At 41.4% G+C, this 26,343-nt stretch overlaps 3 protein-coding genes across 14 annotated transcripts in view; 2 read left to right on the top strand and 1 right to left on the bottom strand.

Annotated features, from left to right (window-relative positions):
* Window positions 1-11,966, top strand: part of LOC121855510 — a 45,328-nt gene extending 33,362 nt beyond the window's left edge. For 3 of the 12 annotated variants that reach the window (XM_042350488.1, XM_042350501.1, XM_042350496.1), the window contains exons 9-20: window positions 161-284; window positions 543-739; window positions 1,588-2,310; window positions 7,125-7,303; window positions 7,753-7,925; window positions 8,350-8,586; window positions 8,740-8,890; window positions 9,605-9,760; window positions 9,901-10,061; window positions 10,171-10,314; window positions 11,022-11,141; window positions 11,510-11,966. In XM_042350488.1, coding sequence (XP_042206422.1) covers window positions 161-284; window positions 543-739; window positions 1,588-2,310; window positions 7,125-7,303; window positions 7,753-7,925; window positions 8,350-8,586; window positions 8,740-8,890; window positions 9,605-9,760; window positions 9,901-10,061; window positions 10,171-10,314; window positions 11,022-11,141; window positions 11,510-11,561 — 2,417 coding nt within the window. In that variant the 3' untranslated portion in view covers window positions 11,562-11,966. Of the gene's footprint in view, window positions 1-160; window positions 285-542; window positions 740-1,587; window positions 2,311-3,547; window positions 3,870-4,695; window positions 4,884-5,217; window positions 5,352-7,124; window positions 7,304-7,752; window positions 7,926-8,349; window positions 8,587-8,739; window positions 8,891-9,604; window positions 9,761-9,900; window positions 10,062-10,170; window positions 10,315-11,021; window positions 11,142-11,509 lie in introns of all 12 variants that reach the window. The other 9 variants (XM_042350551.1, XM_042350534.1, XM_042350525.1 and 6 more) reach the window with 9 other exon arrangements.
* An 8,196-nt stretch (window positions 11,967-20,162) lies between these two features.
* Window positions 20,163-22,226, top strand: LOC121855499. Its single transcript, XM_042350477.1, has 2 exons — window positions 20,163-20,288; window positions 21,175-22,226. Exons 1-2 carry the CDS (start codon window positions 20,274-20,276, stop codon window positions 21,511-21,513), a joined length of 354 nt encoding a protein of 117 aa, XP_042206411.1. The 5' UTR covers window positions 20,163-20,273; the 3' UTR covers window positions 21,514-22,226.
* Window positions 22,227-24,947: 2,721 nt separating this feature from the next.
* The window catches only part of LOC121855468, a 29,320-nt gene continuing 27,924 nt past the window's right edge, over window positions 24,948-26,343 (bottom strand). The window contains exon 11 of the mRNA XM_042350435.1: window positions 24,948-26,337. Coding sequence (XP_042206369.1) covers window positions 26,322-26,337 — 16 coding nt within the window. The 3' untranslated portion in view covers window positions 24,948-26,321. The remainder of the gene's footprint in view (window positions 26,338-26,343) is intronic.

The raw sequence follows: 26,343 nt of genomic DNA, 5'->3' as shown, positions 1-26,343 counted from the left end.
GTAACATTTTTGATAACTTCGGACCCACATTTTTCATTTTGAAACACTCTTGGGCATTTATAAAAAAGAAAAATTATGATTTGGTAAATTGCCCAAAACAATAAGAGAATCTAACACCTGAATATGTCTGGAGAACTGAGAGAAAAATTCCTGTCCGCAGAGAAAGTGAAGGGAGATTACATGTTCGAGAACTCGGCCACACAGCCACTCAACCAGAGGTATGAGAACGATGTCCGTACCGCTTTTCAGCTCTACAGGGACAGCCGCCTCGACCTGGATTCCGGGTAAGTGGATCCAGTACAGTACTCAGTTGCTGCCAGACTCAGAGTTACATGAACGAACAGTTTAATGCTAAGATCGTTTGATTTATACAGAAATGGGGAACGATAAGCGAAATTGAGAGGTAAAGGAGGCTATATGCATAGATAAAGAGAGACAGACAGACAGGCAGATAGACAGAACAAACTACAGGAAAATTCGCATACATTATAACATCTGCGTACAACTCCCACACTCATCTCTGTTATCTCCACATCCTTCAGGTTCCGTGGTTATCGAGAGATGCCTCAACGACTAACTTTGGCCGAGTGTCTGGACGAGTGCCTGGAGGAGAGGTCCTTCACCTGCCGCTCCGTCATGCATTCTGAGTACTCGCAGATATGCAGACTTTCGGAATACGACAAGCTCAACGGCAGACTCGTCCCGGACCGCGAATTCAACTACTTTGAGAACCTGATGGGTGAGTTGGGACCTGGTTTTGACCGGGAAGAAGGAGGAGTGATGGGGAAGGAGGAGAAAGAGTACTAAAGGAGTGGGGAAAATAGAAGAAAGGAAAAAAAATTAGATTAATTGGGAAAGAATGAGTAAAGCGGGGAAGAAGCAAGGAGAGAAAGGAAAATAGAAAGGGACATAAGGGAAGGGAGATAAAGATGGTGGAGAGGACAAGGCGGATCAGCTGTCAGTGTTAGACGTGAAGAACACCTACAACCACAAGTAATTATTTTGTGGAATTATGCATAGTAATAAGTACACAATAAAAGCTGGTCGTTTAAAGTCGGAATTAACCCTGAATATAAACGTCTCATGGGTCTGCTACCAATTCATCAGTTCTTTTTTAATAACAGATATATTCCTTGTGACTTGATAAGCTACGTATACGGTACAGTATATAACATTAATATTTCATTCCAATCAGACGCTGCATTTTTCCAGGTATGTAAAATGATTTGAAGTTTAAGAGTATGTTGTGTAGTGCTTGAAAAAGATAGTTTAATGTAACATAAGAAAAACAGTGAATATTAACGATTTAGTTAGTATATAGAAGGGTAGAGGCCATTATCTTATATTGTTGTCGCAGCTTATACGATGCCTGTACTGTGCTGTGTCGCCTCACAACTAGTAGTGTGTAGTGAGGTCATGGTACGTCACCTCAAGGCTTCTAATTGTCACATATTTAGGCTTGTTACCTGCAGCAGCTTCTGTTGACAATATTTAAGTAACCGTGTGTGTGTGTGTGTGTGTGTCTGTGTGTGTATGTGTGTGTGTGTGTTGCCTCAGACTGACACCTCTGGCCGTTGGTGTTGATAGAGAACCTGCTGGTGAATCAGCGCACGTCGGGATCATCAGACTCCAGCGTGGCCGTGGTGGGGAGCAGGACGGGCGTCACCTCTAACGACCAACCAGCAGGAGTAGCAGTAGCAGGAGGAGTCGACGGCGCTGGTCCTGGAAGCGCCGGCCAGACTGGAGACAACAGACCCGGCATAGGCATCCGTTTCCCTGGAGGTCGAGGAAGTGGTAATACTGATAGCGGCTTCAACCGTGTCGGCCCCAGTTTCGGAGGCAGTGGTTTTGAGGGAAGTAGAGGCAGTATCGGCACCGACAGATCTGAAAGCAGCAGAGGCGGAAGCGACAGGTTTGGAAGCAGTAGAGGAGAAAGTGACAGGTTTGGAAACAGTAGAGGAGGAAATGACAGGTTTGAAAGCAATAGAGGAGAAAGCGACAGTAGCAGATTTGGAAACAGCAGAGGCAACATCAACAGTGACAGATTTGCAAATAGTGGAGGAGGGAGCGCCAGCAGCCGAGGCAGCAGCGACAATGAAAGGTTCCGCCCTCGTAACCCTTCATGGCCCGTCACCACGCCTCTGCAGGACCGTCCAGGAATCTTCCACCCCATCAGCACAGACGTCACCAACGGCCTCGCTGGTGGTCGTGGGACGCTAAACAGAGGCTTCTCCACCGGTCGGCAGACTGGCGTGAGAACTGGGTTCGCTGGAGGCCTGGGAGGGAGTGACCCCAAGTCCAACATGGGAGGTACTCGCATGATCCAATGGTCCTCAAGCTTCTGTCTTGGCCTCTTACAAATTTACCTCGGGTGACTAAGCTCTTGTGCATGATGTGGCGCTCGTCATCACCTGGACGACAGTAAAGGTGCATGGATGTCCTATAAACTGTGTCACTAACTGTGCATGATGTGACGCTCGACTCTAACAAGAGATGTGCATGGAACTTTTACAAACTGAACATGAAAATATAACAACTGTGCATGGACGAGCCATTGTCATTATAAATCAGCTTTTCAGTGGTAAAAATCGCTTTTTCCGCCTGTTCTGCATGACTAGATTGTATCTAAGTTTATTTACGAGCACACCAAAAAAAACAATATATTGTTTCATTCAGCTTGAATAAAAATTATTTTTTTACTCACTGCTACAGATGTTATATATCAGCTTGCATGACACTCGCATGTGCAGTGTGCATAGCCGTTTTGTTAACCAGTTGTCCTATAACAGTCTCATCACTTCTGCATTTTAGCATCCAGCCTCTTACGGACTTACTGAACACGTGTGAACATCATTTAACATGACTTAACCTGAGCTACCGCCTGACGCCTTCATATCAGACTCACTTGACTCCTTTGGATATATTATATAACTCTCTCTCTCTCTCTCTCTCTCTCTCTCTCTCTCTCTCTCTCTCTCTCTATGAAGCGTCTTTCCCAGTACCACAACGGTGCGGACCACTGTACCTCACACACCTGTTGACGACACAAGTGTAAACAACATATTACGTCTTGTAGTGACTCATCATAATAAGAGACACTATACGGTATATTGTTTTACAGACGACTCAAGTATAAATAAGGAATTTACAGCGAAAACTTGAATTTACAGACAAGTGGAAATGAAACCTTATGTCGTCTTTGGTTTATCTAATACTTGTTACACGGCGTTCTGTTATGTGAGTCACTTGTTACGACTATGTTACCCGTTATCGGTCGTCACGTTACGTCGCGGTGTGGCTGTTTGTTGTGTTGAGTTACCGTGTATGACGTGATGCCAACGATGCTCTCAATATGTCAACAGTTTTAGTAACTTTTTGCCTCACAGTACTGTACTTAGTAGCAGTGACCCCAGTACTACACACACACACACACACACACACACACACACACACACACACACCAGTAGTAACAGCAGCGTCAGCGGCAGCACCTTCACAAGTAGAACTTAACTGACGATCCCCTCTTGGCCCGGTCCCCGCCTTTCAGGAGCGAACCGTGACGTTGATATTTCAGGAGGTGACGTCGGTTTTGGGGGCAGCAGCAGCGGCGTTGGAGGCAGACCGTACTTTGGAGGAGGAGGCGGAGTGGGAGGCGGAGGCGGCCGTCCCTGGCCTCCTAGTGGTGGGTCAGGCGGCGGCGGGCTGGCCTCCTCCCGCTGCTCCAACTCAGACAACTTCGAGCCTGTAGGGACGAGGCTGAGACTCCGAGCATCCTACATCCGCGACTACGAGAGCGTCAACTCCCTCGGCGAATGCAAGAGAGCTTGTCTGGGTGAGCGTTCCTACACCTGCAGGAGCTTCAATTACAGGTGAGTTGTGGCTCTTGTGAATCACTCACGGCGTTTCGTTCTCCCTATATTATTGCTGTGCTACCAGAAGCGTTATTGCCCCCAGTGGTCACCTGAGCGTCACATCTCAGTGTTAAGGTAAGGCCGCAGCAGCGCACATGATCATCATATTTATCCCAGAGCCCAGAACTGTGTTGATAACACTGTGTGATGTAAGATTTTATGTTGGTAACACAGTGTGATGTAAGAGTATGTTGGAAACACTGTTATATGTCGTGTAAGAGCTTGTGTTGGCAACACTGTGGATGTGGTGTAAGCGCTTATAGTGGTAATACTGTCTGAGTTATGTAAGAGTTTGTATTGGTAACGTGTGTGTGTGTGTGTGTGTGTGTGTGGCTTTAACTTATACGAGATATATTCATAAAAACTGAACCTATATGTTAGATTATATATTTATTTATTTACATATAACCATATGTTGATTTATCCATACAAATTCTAAACCATACACTGTATACGCCCCCAGACCACAACCAACAAGCATGTTCTTTATAAAAATAAAAATAAATACTAGCATGAACCTTAGTCACAGCTCCTGTTTCCCTCACCTCCAACACAACTCAGATAATAACTCCTCCCTGTCAACAGTAATCTCCTATTGGTTCATACTCCCTTATATAGCATGATTTATCCCAGCAAAGAAGCATGTTTAACTCCCTCAGTTCCTCACCCCAATGAATAAATCGTCTCTGTCCTCTGAAACTCCCGCATGTATGGTTCCATTTCTCAGCGACTCGTTCCTTGCCTCACTTAACCTACTTTTATGCACCCTGACACGGCTCTGTAGGTATTCCAACACTCGGGATAACTGTGAACTATCGGACGAGAACACCCACACCATCCTCCGTCTCAACAACCCAAGCCACTTCGAGACAGACGGCTCCACTGACTACTACGAGCGAGGGTCAGGAGGCAGAGACTCCGATTGCCACGAGGGTAAGGGCTCCTCTCATCCCCTCAGTGACGATTGGACAGGTAGTTTGCTCACCTGTCTTCACTCTTAATAAAGTACATTTTTTTCCTATTATCTTCTCACTTGTTTCTTTATATATGAGTTGGTTTTTTTTCTCTCTTTCTCTCTTTAAACAAATAATCTGCTTTGATTTTCTGGTTAAGTGTCAGTCAATATTTTCACGGGAAAAAGCTTAACTCAGCCACTAAACCAATGCAGTTTATCATCTGGCTGTCATACCCACAGAGATGCAGACGGGGGCAGGAGTCGTCGATTGCATGCTAACTAACAATATAATCCCAGCCACAGGTGTGAGGATACTAACCACTAACCAAATTCTTATCTGAATTATCTTAGATCCTTTTTCCCCGAGAACTGCGAGCTGTCAGACCAGGATAGCAGTACTCTCTCCATGGATAACCCCGTCCATTACGAAGCCAACACCCTTTACCAATATTATGAGAGACGGGTAGACGACAACTGCCTCGATGGTTAGTGGGTGTTGGACTGCGCATGCGTGACGAATGGGTGCTTGGAAAAAAACCCACCTCCGTTTTTTACCTTTAGTTGTTCATTTGTTTTGACCAATCTCTATATGTTTACTGGAATGCCCCTAAACAACAGTGTTCACAGCATTATAGCAGCCCCTTTTCTTTTGCTGCATTATTTATCTTTGTTTTGGCAAAAGTAGTGAAAGGGAACGGTAGAAAGTGTAATTCCTTTGGTGTTCTGGGCACTGAAGTAGGACTGGCAGCAATACACTCATACACTCACTACTTGGTACTGCACCTGCCTCCCTCGTACAGTAGACCTCGGGGAAAGACGTCAGTGTCTCACCGCACACACTAGACACTTTATACCTCTTGGTCATGTCGCAAACTTCATGACTATAAATTTTATAATAATGGCTGACATATTTTACTGTCAGTGTAGTCAAAACATTACTTTTTTTAAGGGTCAGTTATGCATAAAGAAAAATACATTGTGGACACTGATAACAGATAACAAATTAAGAACCTCTGCAATCATTATCATTGAACAGTATTCGTGAACATTTTTATTGATGGCAAGTGCTCGGGTAAAGAGACAAACAAATGCAGTGCTACAGTACGAGGTATTTGATAAATTTAATTCTGAGAAACTTAAGATGACAGCATGACAGCAACAATATTCCCAATACTATCTAACACTGCGCTGGCCAGGTAACTGTCCATTAATTCATTCATTATATGTTTATTGTGTTTATCCAGAAAGCGCAAAACAAGGTTAGTAATCCACTAGTCCAAAAGTATTAAAAAATTCTGAGACATAGTATTATCTATAATAGACATTGTTCTCAAGAGTATTTGTGTGTACTCAGCTGAGAACATCAGTGATGGGTTAGTTAGCAGACAAACTGATGAAATGCTCACCATCGTCACTTGCCTTGACTCTGTCACTGTCGTTAATATTGCATATCTGATCTGTATTCATATCGTCTATCTCTATTTTTCAGTGTTCCTAATTATTGTTTTGTAATTTCTTTTATCTTGTCTTTTCATTCTGCTTTTCCATTGTCTAAGTTATATCGTCATTTATCTTAGTTACTCCTCTCAATATATACATTTTCTATGGATGAAGGATTGATGAGAACGGCAGCATGTTGTGCTCGGGTGTACTAACACAATTGATGTCAGGCACTGTGCATGACTCGAAACGGTTTCTGTAAGCTGTAATTGCATGAGGAAGCATGTTAAGCGTTTGAGTGCATTTACTTTATTACTTGATGCAGAAGATTATAAAGATTTATGACTAATATAACTGTGTTTCCCCACTTGTCAATATTGTTAAATATTTCATAAGTTTTTCTTGCAGTTAGTTTCTAAGCTATTTTTTTTACATGTGCCTTGATGTATTACAATTTTAAAGTTCAATCTCACAAATGTAGTAAAACAGTAAAATCACGAATAATTATTTTAGCTATTATCAATTCAAATAGATATACTGTTTGTAATAATAACGACAATTAACATTACGTACTGTATAATATAATATCAATTTACCTTCTCCCCCTTCTCCCACACCCCGTCTTCACTCTCTCTACCCCTCCGTCTCCCCATCTACGCCCTCACGTATTATTTGTATTATTATTCCACCCAACGTACCATTGACACTACTTATCGCCTATTATCTCTCTCTCTCTCTCTCTCTCTCTCTCCGCCAACCCCACCCCTATCACTTCACTATTCCTCTCCCACCGTCCACCACCTCGCCCCGCCCCACAGTGACCCAGCAGTGTACTGAGGACGGGATGGAGTTTATGCTACAGACAGAAGAAGGCTTCCGCGGTCGCATCTATACTTACGGCTACTACGACCGCTGCTACACACGGGGATCAGGTTCCACCGCGACCGTTCTGAAGATATCTGGTGCCAGGGGCGTCCCCGACTGTGGTACTACTAAGGTGAGGCACTGAGGCACTCTGCTGTACTCACCAGATGGCGAAGCACTCCAGCCCGGGACTCAGGAGCAGTTGTTGATGTGTTTTTGTTGATAGAAGTCTTTGCAGTAGTGGCTGGGATGTCATATTTAAATCCTCTTTAATATTACGGCGGGCTCCTCTATGGAGAGTTTACAAATATCGTAACTAATTAAATGTTACTGAATATCGAATGGGGGAAACACTCTTGGTCATTCAAGTGAGGTGTAGCCAAGTGGCAACCAGACATCAGGACAATATCGGTAGAAACCTGACCAGAGCTCCTCTGGCCCTCACTTTGTACCTTCAATGTTCAATACTGTGTACACTAACTTAAGGGTTTACATTGTTCAGTCTTGTCCATTACATGCATAACACACCATTGTCAAGTGAATCAGACAGGAGCATCACTAATACCTCGCCTCCCGCCACAGTATGGGGAGACCACCACCAACATCGTGGTGGTTCAGTTCGCCGACAACGTCCAGACGTCCCTCGACAAGCGCTACAACCTTACCTGCACCGTCGTGGGACCTGGCGAGGCCGTCGTCACTTCTGGCTACATCGGTGCTGGGTTGGTCAACCTCGATCATTTGAGTCAACTAGGGTAATGCTTGGTCTTAGGAGACCATATTCTTGCTATCTTGGGTCATTCTGGGTCATTGCACCTACTATGTCCATACACTACTATCACCTGGAAGCATGCTGGGTTATCCAAGGTCACCAAGGATAACATTTGAGCACCTGGGGACATAACCTGTCATCCGGATTCAGGTGAGGTCATAGTGGGTAATGTTGGATCACCTTGGGTCCAGTTTTTTTAAGCATGTTTATTGCCCCCACTTTAATATATATCTCCAATGTCTTCCTAATTCCTTCTCAACCCCTTATACTCCCTCCTTCCCAATACTCCCCCCTTATACTCCCTCTCTCCTAAATAGTCTCCACCCTCAGGACTCTCCCTTCCCTCCTCTATCTAATACCTCCCTCCAACCCGTCCCTAACACCCGTCTCCCTGTCTCTCTCCTCAGCTCAGGGGCACCAACACCCATTGAGTACCTGCCGGCGGAGAGCCAATTGCAGTCGAAGGTGCGACTGCAGATCCTCTACGGCGGGCGGCCCACTACCACCATCGCCGTGGGTGATCCGCTCACCTTCAAGCTGGACTCCCAGAGGGGATACAACCTGGTATCCGATATCTTCGCCACCAACGTCGTCGCCAAGGATCCTTACTCTGGCAGGACCGTTGAGCTGATCGATAGTAGAGGGTGAGTAGTCTGTCTGTATGTCTGAGTCTGTGTTTGGGAGTGTGTGTGCATGGGGGGGAGGGGTCGTTGTGTTTATATTTTTTCTTGACCCATCGTGTTTATTTGTTTTCCTGACCTCTTCTGACCCGCACTAACCTCTGATGCCCTCCGCAGATGCCCCTTAGACAACTACGTGTTCCCGGCACTTGGCAAAGGTCGAGATGGTGACGGGCTGGAGGCTCGTTTCAACGCCTTCAAGATTCCCGAAGCCAATTTCTTGATCTTCGAGGCCAACGTGAGGACTTGTCGCGGAGGATGTCAAGCAGTGAGTCTAAGTTTCGTCTTTGTAAATATAGAAATAATAATACCATATTTCCTTGTTTCATTAGCAATACAGAAACAAATGTATGGTATTTATTTCTCTAGCTATTAATTCTGAGGAAAACAGTATATTTAGTGTTGTTAATACAGAAAACAAATAGTATATTACATTTTTATAACACTGTTCAGACACAACGATAAGTGATTCGAAAAAATCTCTCACAGTGTTGAGATCCATTTAGTTCATTGGTACAAAACAACATTGCAGCCACAGGTTTATACCAATTGATGTTAGGGATGAAAAACAAACAGGTACATAATTATATAAGTGTTAGTTACAGGTACAGCTACAAGTTAAAGGTGCAAATACATGTTACAGATGCGAATACAAGTTACAGGTACAAATACAAGTTAAAGGTGCAAATACAAGTTACAGGTGCAAATACATGTTACAGATGCGAATACAAGTTACAGGTACAAATACAAGTTACAGGTACAAATACAGTTACAGGTACAAATACAAGTTAAAGGTGCAAATACAAGTTACAGGTGCAAATACAAGTTACAGGTGCAAATACAAGTTACAGGTACAAATACAAGTTAAAGGTGCAAATACAGGTTACAGGTACCTATAAAATATAAAATACAGGTACAAGTTACAGGTACAAATTCCTCTCTTCCATCTGTTGTGTATCGTCCACCCCCCTCCTTTCCACAGGCGCGGTGCACTCTGGGTAAAGGACGAGAACAGATAGAGTCGTATGGCCGCAAACGACGAGACGCTGGAGACGACCTCGAGACTCAGACCAACGCACAGGACGAGGACGAGAACAAGGAGGAGGAGGAGGAGGAGCAGGTCATCGGCTTATATGAGGTACGATGACCACTATCCCTCTTTTTTGTCTGTCTGTCTGTCTAAATTCATAAGACTCTGCAAGTGTATTGATCCCTTCACTAGTCATGACAGATGCAGGTAATACTGGTGTGTACTGACCCCCTCATTACCCCCTACAGGTATACCTCTCCAGGGACGAGATAGAGGACCCGGCTATATCCCAGTCCCTGATGACTGAGGTATGTCTGGCCCCTACTGAGTACTACAGCATGGTGGCCGGTCTAGTCATTACCATCGTCTGCCTCCTCGTCTCCCTCCTCTGCGTCGCCTTCTGCTTCAGGTACCTACTCCACTCTCTTCATCAGCTACCTCCCCCACTTTTTGCTTCAACTATATTGCAATTAGCTTTTAGAAAATAGATCATACTAACATCACTTTCCACCCTGCAGGAAACACCGGCAGCTGGATGATAAAAACGCAGCCGCAGATGCCGGGAACCCGTACCACCAGCAGCATCCCCAGCAGCAACACAAGAGCAAGTTCTCCTTCCCTGGCGCCCATCCCAGGACCCTCACACAGCCCGCCAGGCAGGTGTAAGCTGTCACACGTCCATTGACCCTCCCCCATCACCCGTTTATGGTCGCTTCGTTCTGACCACCGCCCTCACCTTGCTTACAGACGTTTATTGTCATTGCTGCCCCTCGAAGCACCACCGAGTCAGCTTGCTTGTAGGAGTTTGATTTTCTTTCCCTGGTGGGAGTTAACATCGTCTCCATCAGTTCTTTACTTGTAGGCTCAGTCAGTGAGTCAGAAGCTTCCCACTCATCAGTCACTACCACATACATAGTTCTCCTACCTCGTCCTCCACACACACACACACACACACACACACACACACATATACACACACACACACACACATATATACACACACACACACATATACACACACACACACACACATATATACACACACACACACATATACACACACACACCATCCTTACCCTCCACACTGCACCAAGTTTAATAGTCTCTTCAATCACCTCTTAGGAAAATAAGATAACTGTTTTGTTTTTTAATCCGATGAAACAATAGAATAAAGTCCTCCGTGCCCTGGAAAGTGTAGATGTGTCATAAAGTCATAGATGTATTTACGTGTTCCTGTTGTCTTGTTGATATTGATAATGTGACATCTGTTTCTCCTATTTACTGTTGTTTATATACCTGCACTGTGTACGTAAATTGGTATGATGATTGTAATGGATAAATATCTATCTATCTATCCATTTTCCTACAGCTACTTCCCCAGCAGCGACCCCCCAGCCAGTGCTCCCCAGGCTGAGGACGGAGCGGCTACCTCATCTCGCTTTCCTGACCCTTCTGAGCCCATATACACCGACCCTGCCCTCTTCGAAAGGTCGGTGTGAAAACTAAGATGTTCTGGTGTCGTTTCTTTTTTAATGTTTTAGAAATTCCCATGACCACTTGAGAGAATTATACGGCTACTTTAGAAACGGGTCAACGGGTCACTTGAAGATTACAACACCCAGGTTTATGTTATTATTTTCGTGATTAAATCCCATTATTTCAAGTAATATTTAGAAACTTTAAGAGTCACTTAGGAACTTTCCTCACCACCTAGGAACTTCCCTCACCACCTAGGAACTTCCCTCACCACCTAGGAACTTCCCTCACCACCTAGGAACTTCCCTCACCACCTAGGAACTTCCCTCACCACCTAGGAACTTCCCTCACCACCTTTTGACGAGCTCATATCATTCACAGGTCGAGGACGAGGTTGTCTGGGCAACGACGCTACGCTGACGGAGAGGAGTGAAGGAACGAAGGAGAAGGAGGAGACAAGGAAACGATGAAGATGGAGGTGAAAACGATATCAAGACGATGAAGAGACGAAAGAAATGGAGAAGACGATGAAGACGAAAAAGGAGAAGAGGAGATGAAGGAAAGTAGGAAGGAGGCGAAGGGAAAGAGACAAAGAAGGGATCAAAGTAGAGAGACGAAACAAAGAAAAACACTTTAGTATAGAGTGATAAGTAGGTAAGTGATTGAATGAAAAGAAATGAACAAGTAGGAAATAAAAGAAGAAAATAATAAAGTAACATACGAAGCAGTAGAAGAGGTGAATAAATAAATAGATAAAGTAGAAAAAAGAGTGAGAAGAAGCACAAGAAGGAAGAGGAGATAAAAGATAGAAAAGATAAAACAGATAAAAATAAGATAAAAGATCAAGTAATAAAAATATATGAGAATAAAAATTAAAAATAATGGAATAACACGAAGAATAATTAAAATTAAGAAAAAATAGCAATGAATACTTAAAATGGTGGAGGTTATAGAGGAAGGAGATGAAAAAATAAAAGTACGATTCAGAAATAACAAAATACTGTACAAGTGCGATTCATATATAAGAAAAAAATACAGGAAAAACAATAATAAAGAGATGAAACGAGAATTTCACCAAAATAAAAACAATTATCTCAAGGGCAACAACACCAGCACCTGTAAGTCTCATGCCTCAAGCTTTACTGGGGCTCATTATCGCCATGGATTCGAAACTGAGCCTTGGTGAAACACCCGCGTGAACCCTGAACCCCCCCCTCTCTGAATTCTAACCCCTTAACCCAAGTTCCAAATGCCACAAACATCCTGTAGTAAGCTTAAGTTTTCTTCTTATTTTAATAATTAAGACCAAAAGCCAAAGATACGAGAGACATTGTTTCCTTGGGCTGCGTCCGAATGGCACAAAAGATGACCTTCCCCACAAAACTAACATCATGCCGAACCTTATTGCAGCGATTCGGACACCCCCTGACGTCACCATGACTCTCGGGCGCCGATGCTATCACGCAAAAAAAATTTATTGCCCTTGTACATAAAGGTTATATTTCTTAAAGAGTTTTTAATCTTTATTTTTAAAGAATATACTTTTTTTTCTTTTCAAGTTCACATCAAAACAAAGTTTGAATGAAGGGAAATCCTGTGTCATGTGCTTGTTGTGATGGCACCGGAAGTTAGTTGTTAAGGACGAGTGTTCTGGAGCTTCTTTATAAATTTTCACGCTTAAATATCACTTTTATTATCCTTTATTGTTATGAGAAATAGTAAGACACTTGGAGGCTGATAACTGGACAATGAAACACCTTAATATGATACAGTTAACAAGTGTATGTGTGGCGGGGTGAATCATCTAAAGAATTTAGTAGAAGAGAAGAAAGTTCTATTTTAGCTTGACTACACCACTGATCATATCACATAATCAAAATGTGCATTATTTCCGTTGAAGGTTGTTTTTTCGAAGATTAATACCTGTATACAAATACTGGCAACAACAAGCACTGTACTTGGAAACACCTCTATCAATCAATTTGCGATGAAAAAAATATGGCAATTATATTACTGAACAAACAATATACAATAAATAATGAAACAGCTAAATAAAACAAAAATAAATAAATAAATAAAATAAAATGGAGGGCAAGTAATTTGTGAAGATTAGTTCTACATAGCAGGTATTGTGATGTGAGGCAATAGTGAGTGATTGCTAGGCTCAGCGGTGTAGCGGTAGCAGCAGCTGTCGTCTGAAGTGACTCAGCTCTATACATGGTCACCCCCGGGTATGTTGTTGAAGGGTCTGTAGCTGACTCTCACTGTGTCTGTTTTTGTCACTCTCTCGTTCTCTTTAGATATAACTTTCTCCTGTCATTTAGGTTTCCCCCTGTCGTATTTTGCTTTCTTCTGTCGTGTTTGCTTTCTCCTGTCGTGTGTCCTTTCTCCTGTCGTGTTTCCTTTCTTCTGTCGTGTTTGCTTTCTCCTGTCGTGTTTGCTTTCTCCTGTCGTGTTTGCTTTCTCCTGTCGTGTTTGCTTTCTCCTGTCGTGTTTCTTTTCTCCTGTCGTGTGTCCTTTCTTCTGTCGTGTTTCCTTTCTTCTGTCGTGTTTGCTTTCTCCTGTCGTGTTTGCTTTCTCCTGTAATTTTTCTTTCTAATTATTTTGTCGTCTAGCCCATTCTCCAATACGTCCACTTCCTTCTCTCTCTCTCTCTCTCTTTCTATTTTCCTTTGCCCAGAAGGTGTAAATAGTCGGATACTTTCACCAGCTGCTATTAAACATCCACACCTACACCACTGTACGGAGTATATAGTACAGTCTCACCCAAAAGTTGGTTAACTCTCCCAGCCAGCTATTGCTGCACTGCCTGCTTCAGATGTATGAACTTGATTCTGTTACTTCGAACCTATAGATTCATTCGTATCGGGTTCATGTTCTGGTTTCAAACATCTAAGGCAGGTAGTGCTGCAATAGCTGGCTGGGAGAGTTAACCAACTTTTGGGTAAGACTGTACACACACACAGTATATATTATCCACTCACCGAGAGGCACTGATTTAACACCTAAACACCTTAGTTACACTAAAGACCTCAGCATAACTCGGGATTGAACAACACATAATAATAATAATAATAATTGACGGTTAATTGAAAAAGTTCTGCAGCCCGAAGGCTGAAAATATACATTGGACATAAATGACTTATTACATACATTGGTGGTTTAACAAAAGCCTTCATTAGAGAAAGGTAAAGGAACATACAGTGAACATACAGATTATTGTAAGTTGAACAGCAAAACGTAGTGTAGTAACTCCTCCCAGATGGTGTTAGAGGGACTCACGTGGTGTAGTTCCTCACAGATGGTGTTATGAGGGCCTCACGGTGTAGTAATTTCACAGATGGTGTTTTGAGGGCCTCACGTGGTGTAGTAATTCCCTCACAGATGGTGTTATGAGGGCCTCACGTGGTGTAGTAATTCCCTCACAGATGGTGTTATGAGGGGCCTCACGTGGTGTAGTAACTCCTTCACATATGGTGTTATGAGGGGCCTGACGTGGTGTAGTAATTCCCTCACAGATGGTGTTATATGAGTGAGGTGTGGTCCCAGGCCTTCCTATCGTAGACGGATTAACACATCGCTGGTTGTTGGGTCTCACTGGCCGCTATCACTGGGTACCTGGGACCTCACTGTGTGAAGGTCAACCCGGGCACGACTGTTACTGTTGAGTTGTTCACCACTGTTCACCTCTGTTTAACACTGGTTCCATTCCTTTCCTAAATGAAACAGCAACTTCTGGCGAGAACATGTTGATATTCCGGTGGGGAGGAGGGTTCAGGGGAGGGGGCTGGTATGGGCCAACACAACAGTTGACCTGGCTGCTCCGAGAGGAGCGCCAGGCACGTCTCGACCCTTCGGTGGTCAAGGATGCACATCTGACTGACTCTATGACTTCAGATGCACCACTATGATGACTGAGCAAATGATTTTTTCAATGGGTAAATAAGTATTCTATTGAGTAGTTACAGGGAAAAATTATAATCGATAACCTTTGAGAATCCGGATATGGTCCCCCGGCAAGACACGTTTTCTCTATTGCAGGTGGACCGCGTTTATTGCGGAAGAACTATAGTATTGGTGACGACGCCTCAACTGAACTACGATGACTTGAGTGTAACATTATAGTACAGTCTCCACTGCGTTCAATATTAACTTTTTAAGCTTTAAAATGTGATACAACTGTAATCAGAATGTTTTTTGTCAAGTATAGTGTAAAAAATTAACAATTCGTCACAAACTACACCCAGACACTGTAATGTATCTCATCCCGTTAAAATTACATTTACAGTATATTTCATCCGCCGTTCATCATATTTATGATAACAGTGTCGCAACATGACTGTACAATACCTGGTGCTTTCTTCCACCTTCGTGCTAACTTGAGCGTCGCGCAGTATAGGACGTAGAGAAAGCGGCGTTTAACCAGCAAGTCCAACTTTCTCTCTACGAGTTTGAGTAGCCCGGCGGGGGAGGCAGCCGCGTGGAACCTAAGGTTCCCCATGGCTCACGAGGAGAGATCAAACTTGTTTACACACTCGTAAGACTTTCTGTTTGTATTGGTATATTATCAAGAGAGAACAGTACGTGTTTTGATTTGTACCTCAAACAATTCAGTGAGTTTGTTGATAGTGTATTATACTGTTTTACGATATAGTTTTTTTTTCTTTTATCCTCTTCACCACTGATCGGCTCGTTAGCTGCTTGGGCGATCAAGTGCTTTAACAAAAAGCAGAATACTGTATGTCATACAACAAAAGCAAGCGAATTCACCAATGACAAGTTTCACAAGCGACAACTTTCTGCACAATAAAATTCTGTAACCACCACTCCATTCTCATCTCAGCAGGTTGAGTGCTTATTAATTTTGTTTGATAAATCGTACTTAAGGTATCGCTATGCGCTTTATTCTGGGCGCACGTTTTAGATAACAATACTTCCAAGCGCTCAAGACTTTTGTTTAATTATCAACATTACCTCCTAAACGATACGAAAAATGATTCAAAGAGAAATTATGATATATATTTTCCCCAACCATCTTCATTACATCTGCACTGTGTTAAGTTAATAGGGTGTACAGAATCCTTGGTTACGTCATTGTATTACTGTTTCTTTGTACTCAAAGCAAGTTCGTCATGTATGTTGCTGTAAACTCTACCTAAATGATTCAAGATGTCATCAAAGTATTTAGATATACAAAAGTAATTAGCTGTTATATTAATGATTCTAAGCTATCGTATACATGGAGCTGTAGTCATGGCACTGTAGCTTCTATATAGCCCCACAGACAGACTAGTTATCATGTCAAAATGTGCCAGCATCGTACCCTATATTTTAATTTCTATATACAAAACATTATTCTTATATATCGTCAATTATTCCACAGAAGGGATTTAAGTTTTCTTCGTGGTGTTTAGTCTTCAAGTAACTCTCCGAAACCCTTTGCTATCAACACTAATGACAGAGAAACTGGCCATTACACTCGTCTTGCTGTGTTTGTTGTGGTCACGTTCCGGCTGAGAGAACTGACAGCATTAACTCTGCTTCAGTACGTGCTCCCCGACAGGTAGGTGTGTGTGTGTGTGTGTGAATAATACTCCCTTAAGGTAAAAATGTTCATGTAAAGATTTGCACCATAACATTAACACGATCAGCTGAGATGAAGTTAGTAAATGTTTGTTTTGTTTTAGTTATGGTTGTGTCAGCTGATTACCCTGAAGGATGAACTATAACACTCTTGAACACTAAACACATTACACTTTTGATCATTTTAAAGTTTTGAACATTAAACACATTAATTTTGAACAATAAATCCATGTATCTTGAATACTGAACATAACTATTTAGAAATGAGCATAGTTGTTTTGAACACTGAATATGTTTAAAAAATCACATTACTCTTGAACATTCAATATTAGCATTTAACAGTGAATACTTTATTGGTTTCTCTCACTAATATGTCAAGGGTTCGAGTCCTGCTTGGCCCAGACACACGTGAGAAGGCTGTTATCCTGTGTGACCCTCACCACCAAACACCACAGGTTTCTTCTAGCTACTCCGGTTTCCTCCTGTACTAACACTGGATAGACCAACCGCCCGAACGGCTAGTAAACTGATGACGGTGAAATGATAAATAATTACTTTGACCAATGAGAATTAGTTTTGAACACGGAAAACATCCCTTTTTAAATATGAACTTAATTGGTTATTAAATTAATACCAAGTTATTTATGAAGAGTAAATACATTAGATTTTAACAATGAAGGCATACATTAAAAAAGGAATGCATTTTTTTTAACGCTGAACACATTAGTTTTTGAAAAGTGAACAAATGAAAATTGTCAACATCTTGCTGGATGACGGAAAACATAACACTACTGAACATTAAAGCTATGGTAAAAGCCGTTTCAATGTTTCTAAACATTAATTTAATTGAGGTGATTCACTACACTTCCGTTTTGAACAATGAAATATGCTGATGAAATTCAGTCATTAAACACTGATCTAGAAGGATGAGCCAACTTCAGTGCACTGTTTAACAATGAATAGCGATGATAAAATAATAGCACTATAACGTTGAAAATTATATATAATAAATATATATATATATATATATATATATATATATATATATATATATATATATATATATATATATTATGTGGCACGGAATAAATAGCCTACTTGTTCAGGGTAATTACCCTGTTTGTTTAGTAGGTAGGGCTATATTCTATATTACTTTATTCCTGTATATATATATATATATATATATATATTAATTTATAATATACATGTATTAATTAAATCAGCCTAATGTTGTGTATTTGTTAGGAAAAACAGCATGATAATTGGTAACATGGTATCAGCACTGGGTCACTAACCAGCTCAGCCGGTGAGTGGAGGGAGAGGCGCAAGGATTTGGTCCTTGGAGTCGGGGAGGCAGACGAGCCTGGCTGTGTGAGAGTGTGGTCCCAGTGTGGTACAGTTTGTCTGGACTCGATATATTGATTTGGAGATAAGTGGTTTTTACCTTTGTACTGTTCAATTGTATGGTAAGGCTGAAGTTAGGGTTTAGGTTAATTTAAGCCGTGATTGTTTGCATTTAATTTTTCTTTTACTTGTCCCTGTGTATAAGCTACGTTCCCTAATTTCATTATTTTAAGAAATTATTCAGTGTATGATTGCTCCTCAATACACTTATAAATATTTAAATTAATTTCTAAATGAATGAAGAAATTAAATAAGATACGCAAATAGATAAATAGATATAAGGACGAAAATTGTAAAGACTTAACTGGAGACGAAACACAAACATCCACCATAAGATGAATAACTAAGGGACTCACGCAATAAATAATTGTGTAGATAAATAGTTCGTTAAATATCGTCAATATTTAATAAGAGTAACGGTGAGGGTGTAAACATTCAGGAGCCAATACAGGTACATGCCCAGTACTTGCGAACAGTGCGTAACAGAGACGTGACTGATCGCCCAAGTGGCTAACGAGCTGATCAGTGGCGAAAAGGATAAAAGCAAAGTAAAAGTAGCGCAGAAAGCGGGTGTAAACTGGAAATATACGTGTTTTAAAAGTAGCGTGGAAAGGTGGTGTAAACATTTGGGTTATAAAAGTAGCGCAAAAAGCTATAAAAAGTAACAGGCCACATATAAAAACCACAAGAGGTGGAAAGAATTCATTACCACAATTAGTTCAGCGTAGTGTTGTGTTCCTGACAGTGACTTGGTGGATCTCTGCGTAGCTAAAGGATTGTTTTTTGGGTCATTGAAGAGAGAAGGGCTGAAGGAGTGAGAGAGATGAAAGGAAGGGAAGGAGAGAGAGAAAGAGGAAGGGAGAGAAAGATAAAGAGAGAGCGGGAGAGAGGAAAACAGATGAAGATGGTGGTTATTGTTTTTCAGTGTTAATGTTTACTAGTTTGGGTCAATTTATAATAGTATCCAGATTTCGATTTTTTCTATAAAAAAAATGTTTCTCACATAGTTCAGATTATTCTTAGACTTTTTCTTCTAAGGCATTTCCGTCGGAAATTTATATTTTAAGAGTATTTTAATATTTTAAAATTACCAACAATACTATTTTTTTTAAAGTGGACAGGAGCTTCGACGTCGAGGAAAAATGTGGGGTAAAATACTTGTAAAAAAGTTAAAAGTCACTTTAGAGTTTATGGATCCCTCCTAATCTAAAACACCGGAAACGACACCATCACATACTAAAAACCGAAAACAACACCATTACTTTTTATATTTTCAGGATTTTTAAATGTTAGGAAACGTTAGGTCAGGTTTTCAAAGGTTTGTTTGGTGTTATTTTTAGCATTTTACCCCACATTTCCACTCAACTTCAAAGCCCTGTCCATTTTAAAGTAAGTGTTGGTAATTTCATATATACTCGAAAAATATGAATTTCCGACGGAAAGGCCCCAGAGGAAGTGTCTTAGTCTGAACTATGTGAAAAACGTGTTCATAGAAAAATCGAAACCTGGCTACCATCATAAATTGATCCGTTTATTCGACCCTATGATGCAAGAGAGCAACAATTTCTCAGATGTGGTCAGCTGTTCGTAAGTAAAGATCATACTTAATCGATGTGTGTCGTCAATCGTGACAATTATGCCAAATCCCCGCGGAACCTTTATCCCTCCTATGCAAGATCCCCTCTATTATTATAAGTGACATGCGGTTATTTCCTTATATAGTGGGGTTTTTTTTTAAGTATATCTGGTATCGTTTCTTTGGTTTATCTATTATAATGCAGTCCTGAGTAGGTATGAAATCCCAAAGGCAAATCAGGATAGTGAGATTTTATTTCTTCGAACAGCCTTGTAAGCATTAGATTAACGCTAGATTAGTTCATATTTATTTATATATAAATTATACCCGTTATTCATATGAAGACAATACTACAGTAATTCTGCTCCTCCAGTGTAAAAAAATATATCTTGAACCGACTAAAAAATACCTATCTTGAACGGACTAATTAAAATCGAATGTGATCACCCTGGCACCACCGCAAGTGATAGGGGAAACTCATGACGTCACTGTTGATTTCACCTGGGAGTATAAAAAGGTGGGGACCAGCAGTCAGGGGCACACACCTTGTGAAACATCAACTAGAGTAACACCATCACAACCATGGCTCTTAAACTTGTGAGTATTTTACGTGTAGTTCTGGCAGGTTCCCGGATCTATTGCTATGTTGTGGAAACCTTCTGCCCTTTTGGGACAAAGTAAACTTATCGCAAGCTTTTAATATAGAACTATTATTTAAGTCTCTCTCTTCTCTCACACTAAAAGCAATACGAAGAAATCTCTCCCAATCACACACACACAACAAACATGATCCACTCAGCTCAAAACCAACTAAAGAGCTGAACATATAACGTAGTAATCAACACAAACTAAGCCACGCCCCTCACACAATCTTTAAATTGACAACCAGACGCACAAAAAAATTAAAAAGGACAAACTATAGATTCACAAACCAACACAGACTTACAAATTATCATTAAACAAACCTGACGTTGACCAAGGGACACACACACACACACCCACACACAAACCGGTTAACTATTCAGAGTAAGAACCAACAATTGTATACTAAAACCGATTCAAAACTCATTTATCAACTATTTCTTTATTCTCTACTTGATCCAACACTTACTAAAGACAATCAAGGTTTTAAGAAGAATTACCTACAAGTTGGTCAAGAGTGAGAAAGTGAGAGGTAGAGAGAAAGTAAGAGGTGGAGAGAAAGTGAGAGGTGGGGAGAAAGTGAGGTGGAGGGAGTGAGAGGTGGGGAGAAAGTGAGCGGTGGAGAGAAAGTGAGAGGTGGGGAGAAAGTGAGAGGTGGAGAGGGAGTGAGAGGTGGGGAGAAAGTGAAAGGAAACATTAACCTTGGCTGTTGAATGTCATATATGCATTACTTTAAATGTTGTTTGCCGTGTTCATATGTTGTGTGTATCCAGTTACTGAGAGGGAGTTGTGTTGTCTAAGTCTCTACAAGTCCAGTAAATGGTGCTGTTGTGGTCTCCAGGTCCTACTGTTGCTGGTGGCGGCTGCTGGCATTATGAAGACTGAGGCTCACCCCCGCTATATCGCCATACCTGTAGAAGATCTGCGACTGGTGCGGCAAATACGGTCAGTGCCGGTATACCCGCAGGCCAGCTCTGCTGCTCACCCCATGCCCGTGATAGAACAGCGCTTTGATGGAGGCCATGAAATGTTAGTGGCTGACGGCTCTGACCGCTATGAGCGTCAGGCTCATGGAGGCAACGACCACGTGGACTATGGTGCCTACACTGGTGGCTATGGTGCCTTTGGCTGGTACACTGACCACCCAGTTTGTATAAACTGTGGCTACGGCTACCACTAGCGTGTCCTGAGTCCCCTTCCCACGTTGTGCCCCATATTGCCCATCCCTTACTTCCAGGTGATGATGTTATCCACAAGTAGATGTCACTCCTAACACCTACAGGCATGTGGTAATTTTGTAACCTCATGAGGTGCTGATGCAAACCTCAATCCTTCAGCAGACAATGAAGCTACACTCCCTTACCTGACCCATATCATTCCCCAACATTTTCATAGGATTTGCCACTCTCACACTAACACAGGATCTACCACATCATTAAAGAGGATCCCTTGCTAAAAAAAAAAAAAGCCCAGCTTTGTCCTTAGCCAGTGTTAAGATACTTCAAATGTCTTGCCCAAACCTCTCTGCCCTCCACCCTCACAATTTGTCATCCCGTTTGCTTTTCTGCTCTCATTACACACACTTCTGCTCCGCCATCTCAAACACATTCAGTAAACAATGGGTCGCATCATAAAAGTGTGTGTACTTTAGGCAGCAGTTTCTATTAGCAGTGAGTGGAGGAGAAAGCCAAGTACTGTTGTTTGCTTCTGCTGGCACTGTCCTCATGGTAGGGATCAAGAAGAGGGAATTCAGGTGAGGTTGAGTTAAGTCAGGAGGTCACCACTGTCTGTTGCACACCAACATACCAAATCTAGTCCTTGCCATATTGCATTTGTTAAGCAATTTTTGGCACATTTATGTTTCAACTGTTTATTAAAGTATTCATTTTTGTAGAACTTAAGTGTTATTTACTCTCCTGGAATGTGCATGTGAAGACACGAGGTAGCCTTCGGTTATGAGGTCAGATGGTAAAATTTATTTAAGGCAGACAAGAGTGAAAATTTTGAAAAATTGTCCACCAAGAAAGATGTTACTGAAAGATTATTTCACCCAAAATTTCTTTAAATGAATGAAGTAATTTCTACATAGTTAGAAAAAAAATAATAGTGTTGACTTCCACAAACCACTGAAAATTATTTCCCCGTCCATTGTTGTGAAATCTGACCGTGACACGGCACCGTTAATGGAATACAGTACCGTACTGTACTACAAATTCTTAACAGTGTTACTGTATATATTTTCTTAATAGTTTAAACTTTGATAAGATAATACACTGTATAAAAGAGCACTACATAAACAGAAGCTCAGAAAAAGTGTTACAAGAAACATGACGATCCCAGTACGACACAAAGAATTTTATGAGTTAAGTATTGTCTAGTATTTTTTCTGGTAACTGTAGTGTGAAAAAAGGCAAAATTTTAAATCATGTGTAGAATTTCAAAGCAGTACAGTATACAATTAATGTTACTCGTTGCTATTGTGAGGAAATAATGATTGTGAGAATGAAACCTGACAAAATAAACAGTATACAGTACCAGTAATTATCTGCCACACAGTCTACACTTCTCAAGGGACGATTGAGATATAGCATTTACAAAATCTATGTAAGAGCAAAGACGCCTGTGATTAGGGATTTTATTAAGTAAGAATGCAAGAGTAAAGTATTTCAACATCCTTTGTATTCGAGCTCTTTACTTACTTTTACTTTTATCCTCTTCACCACTGATCAGCTCGTTAGCCGCATGGGCAATCGGTCACGTCTCTGTTGTGCACTGTTGACTCTTGAATGTAACTGAACCTGCTCCAGTGCTTATCCAGTCTGGTCTTGAAAGAGCTCACCCTATACCCAGCTCCGACGATCGATTTGCACGTCAGAATCGCTACGGACCTCCACCAGTTTCCTCTCACTCTGAAAAACTTACCCCTCACAGTTTACTGGACTTGCCACTTATTTAACCTTGACCTGTGACCCCTTGTGGGGCGAGCGTCCGCCAGCTCCAAGTAAGGACACACTACCGAGTAGTGCCCCCTAAGATGCTTATACTGTACACCTCAACTAGGTCGCCCCTTGCCCATCTGTAGTATAAGCTAGGCAAGTTCGGGCGCTCCAATCTCTCAGGGTAGCTAAGGTGCCACAGTGCAGGCTCGCAAGATTATATTCTCTTATCTGCAACACTAGTACAGTACAGCATTTAGCAAGTCTCTACAAGGAGTATGTCAGGTGATAACGTGTCACCATATACAGTGTTATCACACCCTCATATTTTACTGAGGGATGATTTGAAATGATAAGTGGAGTTTCCAGAGTTAGTTTTCCATAATGTGTGTGGTATCTTCTACTTTTTCCAATAATTCATCATCATTGTGACTGTTGAGAGACTTGTAAACAAAAAGGAACAACAATATACTGTACATGGGGTCTTCATTATACATCAGGGTTGGGTTCCAGAGAAATGCAACTTATAGTAAAATGTTCCTTAAAAAGGACTTTTCCCCCTAAAAACTAGTACTGTAATCTAATTAGGGGTATGTATGTATAAATGTTCCAACATTTACAGTAACACCCCCTTCAAAGCTCAGGATTTGTTCCAAGAGAGGACATTCGGCAAATCAGCTTACAATGGGGTCATTATAACATACTGTACTGTACTATACTTTATGTATTGTATAGTAAAGTATTTAATATGGAGATACATTCCTAAAAACCATATTTGTTACCTTTGAGTAATACACTTTACTTTTTTTTATACTTTTAACCTCTTCACCACTGATTGGCTCTTTAGCCGCTTGGGCAGTTAGTCACGTCTGTTACACACTGTTGGCAAGTACAGTACTATACTGTACTGGGCATGTACTGGCTCCTGAATCTATCTGTACCTGCACCAGTGTTGGTCAAGTCTGGTCTTGAAAGAGCTCACACTTGGTGCTGTCACAACACTGTCTGGCAGATTGTTCAGTTTAAAATTTTTGCTCCGAAAAAGTTTGCCCTCACAGTTTTCTGGACTTGTAGCTTCTTCAACCTGAGCTGTGACCCCTTGTGGGGTGGGCATCCAACAGCTCCAGGTATGGACACCCGACTGAGTCGTGCCCTCCGAGTTGTTTATAAACTTCAATTAGGTCACCTGCAGCCTGTCAATTGTATAAGCTAAGTATAATACAGTAGTTGACGGCTCAATTTGGCTACATCTACAGTTCGACAACTAATTAAGAAATAAACCAGGGCAAATGCAGGTGCATAATACACTACAATATTATTGATTATGTGCTGATGCATACACTACAATATTATTATGTGCTGATGCATACACTACAATGTTATTGATTATGTGCTGATGCATACACTACAATATTATTGATTATGAGCTGATGCATACACTACAATATTATTGATTATGAGCTGATGCATACACTACAATATTATTTATTATGTGCAGATGCATACACTACAATATTATTTAATAATTACTCGGATATTTTTAATAAGCGATGAAAACAGACTTTGTGGTAAAGTGGTGATGGACAGTGTAGGCAATCAGCCGTTTGCACTATGTAAACAAAGCCGCGGGAATTTAATAGGATACAATAACTCCTCTACAGTAGGGTTAAGAGTGGGATTTTCTTTTGGGAAAATTTATTATTTTACAATAATGTTTTATTAACCCAGCACAATGTGATCCTAAATAATATGGGAATTACGGAGGAATTCGTATAAGCAAATTTTCATATATCTAAGAGGATGTAACATTTTATGTACACCAAATTTAATATAACATTTTACGTAACAAATTACTCATTTATTGTCCTTTTAATTCTTTATTTTTATTTACTTATCTGAATGTCTAGAAGTGAATATCATTTACTTTAACATTATTACTTCTCTAAATGCCTTCATATTATGCAGTACAGTATAGTGTCTATCTCGTTAATCCAAAAGTAACCCGTGCAGGATAGCGAGGGAGAAAGCTATAGGTGGTTATGTCATGGGACATGTCATTACTTTCAAATACAGTACATGCTATGGTGTAATAGCAGTGGACAGGTCACTAGGGAAGGTCTTTACAGAAATCCATCTCTATATGTCAACTACACTAAGTTCTAATAACTAAATACGAACAGAAAGACGGGCGGGGGAGGACAGGGTGAGGAGGCAGGGTGTGGGTGGCAAGGTAAAGAGGCATTTGGCAGGGGGCAGAGAAGAGCGGGTGGGGATGGTGGAGGGTAAGCAGGGTGTGACTCTGCCCGGGAGGAGGGTGGGTGTGAGGCGGGCACTTGAGATTGGGGCAGAGCGGGGTGCAGCAGGGCGGGGCACAGCAGTGCAGGATGGGGCGTGGGGAGGGGTGGATAGGAGAGGTTGACGAGGCAGGCAAGCCGTGGTTGCTAGGGTGCCTCCCCCATAGTTACCCAACCCCCATGGCTGGTCACTCACCTACCACATCTCTCAGCACTGTACAATATGTTCACCAAACAGCATGACAAACATGAAGACTAATTAACATCAAATTCAACCTCAATGTTCTCTCACACCCAAAAAATTAGCAATAAAAATTATTTACTGAATATGAAGAAAACCAAGCTATACAGTACATGTGGTACCTTCTGAGATGTTTATAAACTTCATTTAAGTCACCCCTTGCCATGCCTACACATTATAAGATAGGCAACTGCAGGCATTCTAAAATCTCTGGGTAACTGAGGTGTCATAGATCAGGCACTAATCTGGTGGCCCTCCTTTGGACATTTTCAATCAACTGACAGAGGAACCCCTCACTCTCGAAAATTGTTCCGAGGGATGGACCATATAGATATCTGAACGACTTTCTTATAAGACTTAGTTGCTTGATTCACTTTTTCTCATAAAGGCCCAAGAACTTCAATTCGTTGTCAACATAATCACCCAGGTCCTTTTCACATTCAGTCTCTATTAATGCTGTTTCTTCTCTTGGTCTTCATCTCTTCCTGGGAACAGTGTGGGTGTTCATGTATATTTTTCAGAGTTCTGGGTCCCTGTAA

This window comes from Homarus americanus, unplaced genomic scaffold (assembly GCF_018991925.1).
Source record: "Homarus americanus isolate GMGI-L3 unplaced genomic scaffold, GMGI_Hamer_2.0 scaffold1024, whole genome shotgun sequence".
In the NCBI taxonomy this organism is placed as follows: domain Eukaryota; kingdom Metazoa; phylum Arthropoda; class Malacostraca; order Decapoda; family Nephropidae; genus Homarus; species Homarus americanus.
The sequence above is the reverse complement of the archived record's forward strand: the minus strand, read 5'-3'. Positions and strand labels throughout refer to the sequence as shown.